Source organism: Myotis nattereri (assembly GCF_964212035.1).
Source record: "Myotis nattereri genome assembly, chromosome: 16".
In the NCBI taxonomy this organism is placed as follows: domain Eukaryota; kingdom Metazoa; phylum Chordata; class Mammalia; order Chiroptera; family Vespertilionidae; genus Myotis; species Myotis nattereri.
The window spans coordinates 12405043-12417424 of record NC_138091.1 but is presented as its reverse complement, the minus strand read 5'-3'; the positions used below and the strand labels follow the sequence as shown (position 1 = coordinate 12417424).

The following is a 12382-nucleotide window of genomic DNA, read 5'->3' as shown; positions in this document are numbered from 1 at the left end:
CTTCCAGACAAATCCGCAGTGGGTGGGGGCCGAGACAGAGGCAGCAGAGGACGCTGGCTACAGCCATGGCAGGCGGGGGCCGCAGTGGTGGTGGGTGGGGGCTGGGGTAGCAAAATAATCTTCTCCTAGACCAGGGGTGGGCAAACTTTTTGACTCGGGGCCACAATGGGTTCTTAAACTGGACCGGAGGGCAAAAAAAGCATGGATGGAGTGTTTGTGTGAACTAATATAAACTAATATAAACTATTTATAAACTAATATAAATTCAAAGTAAACATCATTACATAAAAGGGTACAGTCTTTTTTTTTTTTTTAGTTTTATTCATTTCAAATGGGCTGGATCCGGCCCGCGGGCCATAGTTTGCCCACGGCTGTCCTAGACACTGCAGAGCATGAAAGTCAACAAATGTTAACTGAGTTTGAAGAAAAGAGTTAAATGAGAAAAGGGGGGAATTGTGAGAATAAGCAAGTAATTTTTTCTGTCAAAGAAGGGAGTTTAGGCAGCCACCATTTGGGTCATATGACTTGGCAGCCACCATTTTGGCTCCCGTGTCTTGCAGCTTCCCTGAGGGACTGCCATTTGGAAACAGCAGAGGTCAACCCCTTCCTTTAAATTAGCCAATTGTGCAAGAGTGTGAGCCTAAGCTCTTCCAATCAAGAGTGAGAAACAGATGATGTTCATCAGGCATAAAAGCCCGAACAGACCGCCCTCTCAGTGTGCATGTGCTCCCAGATCATGTGTGTGTGCACCCTCCCAAAGGAGTAAAGATATTTGCCTTGCATAAAAAAAATAAAATAAAAGCATTTCCCCTAAGAACAGGAGCAAGACAGGCATGCCCACTTTCAGCTCTCCTGTTCAACATAGCACTGGAAGTGCTAGCCATCGTGATTAGACAGGAAGAAAAAATAAAAGGCATTCAAATTGGAAAGGAGGAAATAAAACTCTAATTATTCGCAGATGATATGATATTGTATATAGAAAACCCTAAAAACTCCACCAAAAAACTACTAGATTTAATAAATGAATTTGGCAATGTAGCAGGATACAAAATCAACACCCAAACATTGACAGCTTTCTCATACACCAACTAGAGACCTGGTGCATGGATTTGTGCACCGGTGGGGTTCCTCATCCTGGCTTGCGCCCTCTTGCAATCCGGGACCCCTCGGGGGATGTTGGACTGCCTGTTTCGGCCTGATCCCTATAGGCCAGACAGCAGGCAGCTGGGGAGGAGCCCGAGCCCTGGCCAGGCACCATGCCGCTCCCACTCATCTCGACCCTGCTGCACCTACCGCTGCCATGGTAGTGCTGCCGAGGAGGTGGGAGAGCCTCGTGCTGCTGCAGCTATACTCACCAGCCGTGAGCCCGGCATCTGGTGCCTGTCTGTCAGATGAGCGGCGCTCCCACTGTGGGGGTACACTGACCACCAGGGGGTAGCTCCTGCGTTGAGCGTCTGCCCCTTGGTGGTCAGTGCACGTCACAACGACAGGTCAACAGGTCATTCAGTCACTTAGGCTTTTATATATATAAATAATGAATTTTCAGAAAGATAAATTAAACAAACAATCACATTTACCATTGCAACAAAAAAATTAAGATATTTAGGAATAAACTAACCAAGGAGGCAAAAGACCTGTTCTTTCAAAACTACAGGACGTTGTAAAAAGAGATAGAATAAGATATATGCAAGTGGAAGAATATACCATGTTCATGGATTGGTAGGACCAATATCATTAAAATGTCCATACTACCCAAGGAAATCTACAATTTCAGTACAATTCCTATTAAAATACCAACAGCATATTTCACAGATCTAGAAAAAATACTCCAAAAATTTATATGGAACCAAAAGAGACCCCAAATAGCTGTAGCAATCTTGAAAAAGAAGAAAAAAGTTGGAGGAATCACAATACCAGATTTCAAGTTATACTACAAAGCTGCAATCAGAACAGCCTGGATTTGGCAAAAGAACAGGCATATAGATCAATGGAATACAACAGAGACCCCCAGAAATCAACCCAAGCCATTATGATCAATTAATATTTGACAAAGAAGGCAAGAGCATACAATTGAGTGAAGACAGTCTCTTCAATAAATGGTGTTGGGAAAATTGGACAGATATATGAAAAAAAAATAAATTAGACCACCAACTTACACCAAACACAAGAATAAACTCAAAATGGATAAAAAGACTTAAAGTAAGTCATGAAACCATAGAAGTCCAAGAACAAACCATAGGCAGCAAATCTCAGACATCTCTTGTAGCAATGTGCTTACGGATACATCTCCTAGAGCAAAAGAAACTAAGGAGAGAGTACACAAATGGGACTACTTCAAAATAAAAAGCTCCTGAATAGAAAAAGAAACCATCAACAAAACGAAAAGGGTGCCCACTGTGTGTATTTGGCAATGATACATCTGGTAAAGGGTTAATATTCAAAATACATAAGGAACTCATACAACTTAACAGAAGGAAGATAATCCAATTAAAAAAATGGGCAAAGGACCTAAATAGATACTTCTTCAAAGTGGACATACAGAAGGCCAAAACACATATGAAAAAATGCTCAAAGTCACTGCTGATCAGAGAGATGCAAATCAAAACGACCATGAGGTACCATCTCACACCTGTCAGAATGACTACTATCAACAAATTAACAAATGACAAGTGCTAGCAAGGATGTGGAGCTAAGGAAACCCTAGTACACTGCTGGTGGGAATGCAGACTGGTATAGCCATTATGGAAAACAGTATGAAGTTTCCTCAAAATATTAAAAATGGAACTTCCATTTGACCCAGTGACCCCACTTCTAGGAATATATCCTAAGAAGCTCAAAACACCAATCAGAAAGAATGTATGCACCCCTATGTTAATAGCAGCACAAATCATAATTGCTAAGATCTGGAAACTGCCCAAGTGCCCATCAGTAGATGAGTGAATAAAAAAGCTGTGGTACATTTACACCATGGAATACTATGCAGCAGTATAAAAGAACAATCCCTTACCCTTTGTGACAGCATGGAGGGACCTGGAGAGTATCATGCTAAGTGAAATAAGTCAGTCAGAGAAAGACAAGTATCACATGATCTCACTCATATGTGGAATCTAAGTAACAAAATAAACTGATGAACAGAGTGGATCCAGAGACATGGAAGCATGGAACAGAGTGCGGAATCTCGGAGGGAAGCTGGGGGAGGGTGGGTGGGTGGGAGGTGATCAATCAAAAACCTTGTATGTATACATGCATAACCCATGGACATGGACAATTAGTTGGTGAAAGCCTGGGGTAGGGGACGAGGGTGGGCTGGAGGGAGTTAATGCGGGGGGAAGGGGGACATATGTAATACTTTTAACAATAAAGATTTAAAAAATAAAATAAAAGTATAGTCCGGTGCCTCCCACACACACGCACCTGTAGCTCTTCCACATCTGAATTCCCACACCTCCCCTAATCTAACTAGGTCTCAGTCATATTATTCTCCAAAATGTATCTTCAAAACACAAGAACAAGAAAACTGGGTGCCCGAGTTTCTTTTTTTCAACAAATACTAAGACAGAATGGTGAGTTACCCATAGTAGGCCCCGGGGACAGGACAGTGGGCCAGGCCCAGTCCCTGCTCGGCAGGAGCATTTAGGAAACAGCAGCTGCAGTGTTGACAGTGGTGCTGGGAAATGCACCCAGGAGAATGTGGAGCAAAGGAGTGGGCAGACTTGCTGTCTGTTGGTTTTGCTTCTGTGCCTGAGTTTCAGGGCTGTGCACTGACCTCTGGCCTCTTGGTAGGGACTCTTCCGAGTGGCTCCATCCGCCTCCAAATTGAAGAAGCTGAAAGCTGCCCTGGACTGCTGTGTGGTGGACGTCCAGGAGTATTCAGCAGACCCACACGCGATCGCAGGTGGGTGCTCACAGCCCCTGGGCACGGTGCTCCCTCGTGCTGAAGATGCTCACAGGGAAGGGAGAGCATGGAGGGTGTGTGACCACGTGTCACAGACACTGGAGCCCGTGGCTTCCTGACAAGCTTTAGGTGCGTCCACGAGGGCCAGTGTTAAGCCTGGTTGCTATGCCCCTGGAGGGAAGGTCTCCCCTTTGTGCCAGCAGACGATGAGAGAGTGGTGGGAATTAGAGGCCAGGAGGCCAATGCCATCACCAGCTCAGGCCCCGTTGCCTTGCGAGGGCCTTGGGTCCACTCCCACGGGAAGCCACCGTTGTATGCTGTCTGGGTCAGGGAGCCCGTCCTAGATGTAACCCCCGTTGGTAATGCTGGCTGGTGGTGCTTGTCTCTGCCATTCCAAATGGCTCATGGCCAATATTGTATTCATGCCCAGGAGCTTTGAAATCTTACCTCCGAGAGTTGCCAGAACCTCTTATGACCTTTGAACTCTATGACGAGTGGATTCAGGCTTCCAAGTGAGTACACCACATTTTGGAGTGGCTTATGGGTTGGAGTCTCTCTGGAAGTGTTTGTTGAAATTATGAAAGCATGTCACCTATGGTCCAGCAGCTCCTTTCTCAGTATCTATCATGCAGAAACACCTGCCATGCTTGTACAGGTGCCCTTAGAGGCATATGCAGGAACATGGATTGCAGCAATTGCTGAAATAGCAAAAGCCTAAAAGTTACTAAATGTTCATTGGTGGGGGGTGGGGAGTGGCTGAAAAAACTGTGGTATGTCTACACGGTGACATACTCTGCAGCAGTCAAAACATAGGTAGAGCTATTCACGCTATCATGAAAAGGCACGAAGATTTGTTATTGAGTGAAATAAAGCAAGTTAACTGGCACCTATGATATTCCATTGTTGTAAAAAGAAGAAAAGCACTGAAAACAACACACTTTTAAGAGTGGCTCTTTGTATGTGTAAATGCATGAAAGAAGGTTCTGGAAGGGCTCACACAGTCAGAGGTAGTGATTCCCTCTGGAGTGGAAGACAAGGGAGTGGTCACAGGGGTCCTTAAGTTGTCTCCAATAGGTAAAAATATTTTAATAACAATAACCACTATAAACACATAACATCTGGGCGAGGACACATTCCACCCTCCGGAAGATGAGCCCAAGGGAGGGCCCAGCTGGAGGTGGCAGGACAGCACCTGAGGCTCCAGTCCTGTTGGGAAGAGAGGAAAGAGCAGGCAAAGCCACAGCCAGCTGCCTTCCTCACGTGGTGCATGTGTTAGTATTGGTCATGGGAAGAGCTACCTGAATAAATGCTGTTATTTGGAGGACTGGGTTTTAGTGAGTAAATGGCATGGCTGGTGAGGAACCAGGAGACTGCCAGCAGAGAGCAGGAGGTAGAGACATGCAGGAAGAAGAGATGGGGGAGAACATTTTATGAGAGCAGGACTCAGCCCGGTGCCTGGGAAAGGACGTGATTTCTGGAGGTCTCTAGCGTGGGAGTTAGTCGTAAGGAGCAGCCAGCATCGTGCCAGAAAGAACACGAGTGTGCACCTGCTCTGTAAGAACTGGGCTGGAGGAGAAGCCCGCAGATCTGGAGTGAAGCCTGGCTAGTGTGTGTCGAGGTAGAGGAAGGTGCTCCAGTCCTGGTGCGTCACTGTTTATTTCCATGACGTCATGGGGGTCAAGCACTGTACAGGGCTGGCTGAGTGTACGGTGTTCTTGTTCTCATTGTGGAGAAGTGTGGGTTCCGTGAGGGTAGTAATAATCCTAGGGGATACTATTTGTTGAGTGATTTTTAGAGACTTGGCCTTGTTCTAAGCTCATTATATGTTTTTAATTCATCTAATTCCACATTATGAAGTGGGTTGTACTGTTTCTCCCATTTTCCAGATGAGGAAGTTGAGTCATGGGGCAGGTATGTAATGGCAGGTTACTTGCTGTCTAATAAATGGCAAAATGAGGATCTGGTTCCAGAACTCAGGTGGTTAGCCATGGCCCCTGAGGCCTCTCTAGAACAGCACTGTGGTCCTGGGATAGAGATCTATAATGGCACTGTGGTCCTGGGGTGAGGATCTAGAGCAGCACTGTGGTCTGGGGTGAGGATCTAGAGCAGCACTGTGGTCCCGGGGTGAAGATCTAGAGCAGCACTGTGGTCTGGGGTGAGGGTCCAGAATGGCACTGTGGTCCTGGGGTGAGGATCTAGAGCAGCACTGTGGTCCCGGGGTGAGGATCTAGAGCAGCACTGTGGTCCCGGGGTGAGGATGTAGAGCAGCACTGTGGTCTGGGGTGAGGATCTAGAGCAGCACTGTGGTCCCGGGGTGAGGATCTAGAGCAGCACTGTGGTCTGGGGTGAGGATCTAGAGCAGCACTGTGGTCCCGGGGTGAGGATCTAGAGCAGCACTGTGGTCTGGGGTGAGGATCTAGAGCAGCACTGTGGTCCCGGGGTGAAGATCTAGAGCAGCACTGTGGTCTGGGGTGAGGGTCCAGAATGGCACTGTGGTCCTGGGGTGAGGATCTAGAGCAGCACTGTGGTCCCGGGGTGAGGATCTAGAGCAGCACTGTGGTCCCGGGGTGAGGATCTAGAGCAGCACTGTGGTCTGGGGTGAGGATCTAGAGCAGCACTGTGGTCCCGGGGTGAGGATCTAGAGCAGCACTGTGGTCTGGGGTGAGGATCTAGAGCAGCACTGTGGTCCCGGGGTGAGGATCTAGAGCAGCACTGTGGTCCCGGGGTGAGGATCTAGAGCAGCACTGTGGTCTGGGGTGAGGATCTAGAGCAGCACTGTGGTCCCGGGGTGAGGATCTAGAGCAGCACTGTGGTCTGGGGTGCGGATCTAGAGCAGCACTGTGGTCTGGGGTGCGGATCTAGAGCAGCGCTGTGGTCTGGGGTGAGGATCTAGAGCAGCACTGTGGTCCCGGGGTGAGGATCTAGAGCAGCACTGTGGTCTGGGGTGAGGGTCCAGAATGGCACTGTGGTCCTGGGGTGAGGATCTAGAGCAGCGCTGTGGTCTGGGGTGAGGATCTAGAGCAGCACTGTGGTCTGGGGTGAGGATCTAGAGCAGCACTGTGGTCCTGGGGTGAGGATCTAGAGCAGCGCTGTGGTCTGGGGTGAGGATCTAGAGCAGCACTGTGGTCTGGGGTGAGGGTCCAGAATAGCACTGTGGTCCCGGGGTGAGGATCTAGAGCAGCACTGTGGTCCTGGGGTGAAGATCTAGAGCAGCACTGTGGTCCTGGGGTGAGGATCTAGAGCAGCGCTGTGGTCTGGGGTGAGGATCTAGAGCAGCACTGTGGTCTGGGGTGAGGATCTAGAGCAGCACTGTGGTCCTGGGGTGAGGATCTAGAGCAGCGCTGTGGTCTGGGGTGAGGATCTAGAGCAGCACTGTGGTCTGGGGTGAGGGTCCAGAATAGCACTGTGGTCCCGGGGTGAGGATCTAGAGCAGCACTGTGGTCCTGGGGTGAAGATCTAGAGCAGCACTGTGGTCCTGGGGTGAGGATCTAGAGCAGCGCTGTGGTCTGGGGTGAGGATCTAGAGCAGCACTGTGGTCTGGGGTGAGGGTCCAGAATAGCACTGTGGTCCCGGGGTGAGGATCTAGAGCAGCACTGTGGTCCTGGGGTGAAGATCTAGAGCAGCACTGTGGTCCTGGGGTGAGGATCTAGAGCAGCGCTGTGGTCTGGGGTGAGGATCTAGAGCAGCACTGTGGTCTGGGGTGAGGGTCCAGAATAGCACTGTGGTCCCGGGGTGAGGATCTAGAGCAGCGCTGTGGTCCTGGGGTGAGGATCTAGAGCAGCACTGTGGTCCCGGGGTGAGGATCTAGAGCAGCGCTGTGGTCCCGGGGTGAGGATCTAGAGCAGCACTGTGGTCCCGGGGTGAGGGTCCAGAATAGCACTGTGGTCCTGGGGTGAGGATCTAGAGCAGCACTGTGGTCTGGGGTGAAGGAGAGTAAGAACACGTCCTCTGAGGGTCTTGGTGATGCAAAGCTAGAGAAGGGGAGGATGCCTGTGCTTCAAGGTCTGAGAGACACTCCTCCCACCTCATTTGTGAAGGTGGGTCTCATAGGAAATAGGAAGGATCCTGAAGCCTCAGAGCTCAGTGTCTGGGAACCAAGGAAAAGCAAGGACTGTGTGTCCTGCCTTAAAGATTGTGACAGCTCACACTCTCCAAAGAAAGTAATTTGTCCGGAGCAGCCATTTCCAGCCTTCTGTGAACATTAGTTTCCTGGGAAGCTTTTAAAAGATACCCATGCCTGGACCTTTTTTCCCCAGATTCTGATTTCATTGGTTGGGCTCCTTGTTTCAAAACTCCCAATGCTGTTGGGTTGATAACCCTTGACCTCTGATGAAGCTGAGTCTCACGAATGAGCCACACTAACCCTAACTAATGGCAACGCTGCCTGCTCTGTGGGCATGGGGCAGCCAGGAGTTGGAGGTGGAGTCAGGGAAGCCGCGGGGACAGCAGTTAGGGATCGCAGGACAGTGCAGGGTGGCCTGTAGCTCAGAGGACATGACTTTGCAAGCCACGTAAGTGAAGTGCTTCCACGCTGGAGTCTAGGAAGCAAGGACTGAGGCTGCAGTCATCGGGCTCCTTCCACGGGACAGACATGCCTCACCCTCGCACTGGCCGCTCCCTCTGATGCAGGTGTCCCGAAACCTTTGCCCCAGGGCCCCGCCTTAAATGTAACCTCAGAAAGGCCTGTCTGACAACCCCAAGGTAAAGCAGCCAGCAGTCGCCATAAGTCCCACCTGTGTTCGTTGTCCCGGGAACTGACTGCCTGGCTCAGGCTGCGTGTGAGTAGCCGGTTAGCTTGTAAGCTTTGCAAACAAGGACCTCCTGGCTGACCACTGCCTCCCCGCCCTCAGGACAGAGCCTGGCTTGCAGGAAGTGCTCAGTGTGTGTTTGCTGATTTTTACAGAATGGGGTTTGGTGCCCCAGGAGGCGCTCAGCTGCTGGAGGCGAGAGCGGAGGCAGCAGCCATGGTGGCTGCAGAGCCTGACATTGACCGAGAGATGAGCACTTTGTACGATTCTCCCTTAAACCACGCACACTTAGGCATTGTCAGGACCGTGCAGGGTGGCCTGTAACTCAAAGGACGCGACTTTGCAGCCACGTAAATAAGAGACTAGAAAGTTCTCTTACTAGTCCCATTTACAGTGGGGGGCGTGAGGTTCACAGAGGAAACCCTTGGCACATGGTCGCAGGAGGGTGGAACTAGGCTGCCCGACAGCAGACCCTCTCTGGCCAGCCTTTGGTCACAGGGACATGAGCTGTTACCTTTCCATTTCCCCCTGGGAGGCGTGGCTTTCATGCCAGGTTCCCAGCAGAGGTTCCACTTGGAGAGTTTCCCTCTCCCTCTGGCTAACTGGTCGGGATCCATGGGAGGCCTCTGGGAACTCCGCCTGTGAGTGACTGCCACACACACACACACACACACACACACACACACACAGGCCCTAGCCAAGGGCTCAGAGCTAGGGCCTCGCCAGCCGGTGTTTCCTTTCTGTTTTTCTGATCATAAGGCCTTCCGAACCATGTAGGCCTTGATGTAGATTTTCATGAAAAATACTTAAAAAGTGTAATCCTATGAGCAATTCTCTTCATTCTCAGAGGGCTTATGAATAAAGAGACCCTTTGAGCACATCTTCCTGTCTAGTGGAGAAACCCTTGTTCATGCGAATTACCCACCTCTGAGTTACGTCTGGATAGATCAGATTCCTTATTTCCATGAGTCATTAAATTCACTTATTCAGAAGGGACTCACCGAATGTGAGTCCCTTAAATAATATTCGCTGAACTGAACAGTAAGCTGCCACCATGGTGTGGATGTGGTTGAACTTCCACCGTGGTCCCGGGGTGAAGAAGAGGGAGAACATGTCCTTGTTACTCACTGCATGTCTATGCCACCTTGGTGATACGACGCTGGAGAAGGGGAGGATGCCTTTGCTTCAGGATCTGAGAGACAGCCCTCCCCCCTCACTTGTAGAGGTGGGTCTCACAGGAAACAGGAACTAGGAAGGATCCTGAGGCCTCAGAGCTCAGTGTCTCAGAACCAGGAAAAGTAAGGACTTCTTCCTGCCCTGGGAGGGTGTGTGGGTCCTGCTTGGTACCAAGTGTCCTGGTTTCTGGGCCAGAATCGCCCTCCTGACAACACCAGGCCCTGCCTACTGCAGAGCTCAGGTGTCCGGCCTCTGCCCTCCTGCCCCCACTGCTGCCTGGCACACATTCACCTGGACATGGGACGTGGGGAGAGGGAGATTTGTTAAGAGCACAGGACAAGACAAAAAGAGAGCATAGAGAGGAGCTAATAGTAACCAAACATTGGAGTAGTCATAGCTTGCTGACACTGTCAGGCACGTGGGTGGCTCCTTATTCTCAGATATTACAGTGACCGGTTGATGTGGCTGCCAGGGAGACTGCAGTAAGTCGTGCTCAACCAGTGGCTTTTCCTATTAATTCCCCAGCATCCAGGAGCAAGAAAAGAGGCTTCAGGCTCTGTGGAATGCTTGTGAAAAATTGCCCAAGGCCAATCACAGCAACATCCGGTGAGTGGACCCTGGAGACACTGGGTCAGTTATTCAAGGCCCAGACACAGTTTCCCGGTTGGAAGTTGTGTTCACTAACATGCACTGAATTTCATGGTGTCCAAAGTGTTAACATGTATGGTCTCTGCCCAGCCTCCACCAATCCTGTGAAGTTGTTCATTTCCATTTTGCAGATGAGGAAACGGGGCATATGACTTTGGAGGTTGCCTAATTAGCCACTGGCTAATTCAATTAAGTTCTTTGATTTGCAAGGAGCAAAGAATAATGCAAGTTATTTCAAGATATTGGGAATTTATTGCAAAGATGGGTGTTCGTGGACACCCGGGAGAAGCTGAGCAAACCTGGGGCTGCAGTGGGCAGGTATGTGCTGAGCTAGCCTGCAGGAAGGAGAGGCTGTGGAAGAACGTACTCCAGCGCTCCACCCTTCACCAGCTATTTTAAACACGTCCATCTCTCGCTTTTCTTGCGACCACCTGAGATCTTACTTCCTGCTGCTGTGCAGATCTTTCCCTCCCCGGCTTCTGCTCCTTCACACTTTTGCTTCCTCATCACTTTGTCTTGCCAGCACTGTTCCTGGCCCCATGCCTCCTCTCACAGTTTCTTTAGATACAGATTTTTAGCTTCAGCTCCTGCCACCATCTGCCTGATAATTTCTGTTTCCCTGTAAAAAATCCCAATAGTGAGGTAAGGCAGATCCTCAAAAAATTAAACATAGAATTACCACTTGACCCAGCAATTCCACATCTGGCTGTGTAGACAATAGATTAGAAAGCCAAGACTTACTCTGTACACCCATTTTCAGAGCCGCATTATTCACAACAGCTAAGAGGTGGAAACAAGCCACATGCCCCTCAGTGGATAAATGGGCCAACAAAATGCACATGCAATGCAATGTTCAGCCTCAGAAGGGGAGGAAATTCTGACATAGGCTACCATGTGGATGAACCTTGAAGGCACGGTGCTAAGTGAAAAAAGCCAAACACAAAAGAACAAATACTGCATGAGTCACCTGTAATAGTCACACTCGCAGAGACAGGAAGTAGGCTGGAGAGTTCCAGTGGCTGTAGGGGAGGAGGATGGGAGGGTGTTGTTTAATGGTGCAGAGGTCAAGTTTAGGGTGTTGGAAAGTTCTGGAGCTGGATGGAGAGTGGTGACAGTTTCCTAAAAGTGTGGAAGTGCTTACTGCTACTGGATTATATACTTAAAAGTAGTTAAATGGGGACTCATATATTTTACCACTATTTTTTAAAAAAAGGAAGAATCAGATTGGTATAACACATTGAGTATTGCTGACCACAGCCTTGGCCTCCAGCAGCGGTGGGCTGGCTGCTCTCAGCTGGGCTGCATTCTGGTCCAGGGTGTGGCCTCTTGGAGTGAGATATGGTCAGGAGAGGCTGGGACAGGGGCAGCTGAGTCCGCTCTTTCTGCCAGGCTGCCAGGAGCAAAAGGGCCTCAAGAACTGAGAGTCCGGGAGAAAATGTGCCCCAGGGTACTTGGCAGAGCCTGGCAGACTTTGGGCATGATTTGCCAGAGCTATTTTTTTGTGCTTCATTTGTAAATAGCTTCCTTACTGGTTATTTTTTTTTTTTAATAGCTTTATTGAGATATAATTTACATATCATTGTACCCCTTTAAAGTGTACGATTCTGTGGGGGTTTTGTATAACTATCACCACATCTCATTTTAAACATTTTCATCACCTCAAAAAGAAGCCCTATTCCCATTAGCACTCCTCGTGTCCCCCAGCCCAGCCCCTGGCAGCCCAACCTGCTTCCCACCCCTGTCTGTGGATCTACCTGTGCTGGATAGACCATGTGAACAGAATCATGCAACATGTGGTCTTTCCTTTCTCAGCAGGATGTTTTCAAGTTTCATCCATGTGGTGGCATGTGTCAGAACTTCATTTCTATTTTACAGCTGAACTAGAGGCCCAATGCACGAAATTTGTGCAAGAGTA

At 49.4% G+C, this 12382-nt stretch overlaps 1 protein-coding gene across 6 annotated transcripts in view; it reads left to right on the top strand.

Moving 5' to 3' along the window:
• Positions 1-12382, top strand: part of ARHGAP44 (Rho GTPase activating protein 44) — a 208804-nt gene that overhangs the window by 146449 nt on the left and 49973 nt on the right. For 5 of the 6 annotated variants that reach the window (XM_081109533.1, XM_081109535.1, XM_081109531.1 and 2 more), the window contains 3 exons: positions 3784-3895; positions 4326-4407; positions 10345-10425. In XM_081109533.1, the coding sequence (XP_080965659.1) occupies positions 3784-3895; positions 4326-4407; positions 10345-10425 (275 nt within the window). The remainder of the gene's footprint in view (positions 1-3783; positions 3896-4325; positions 4408-10344; positions 10426-12382) is intronic. The other variant, XM_081109532.1, reaches the window with a different exon arrangement.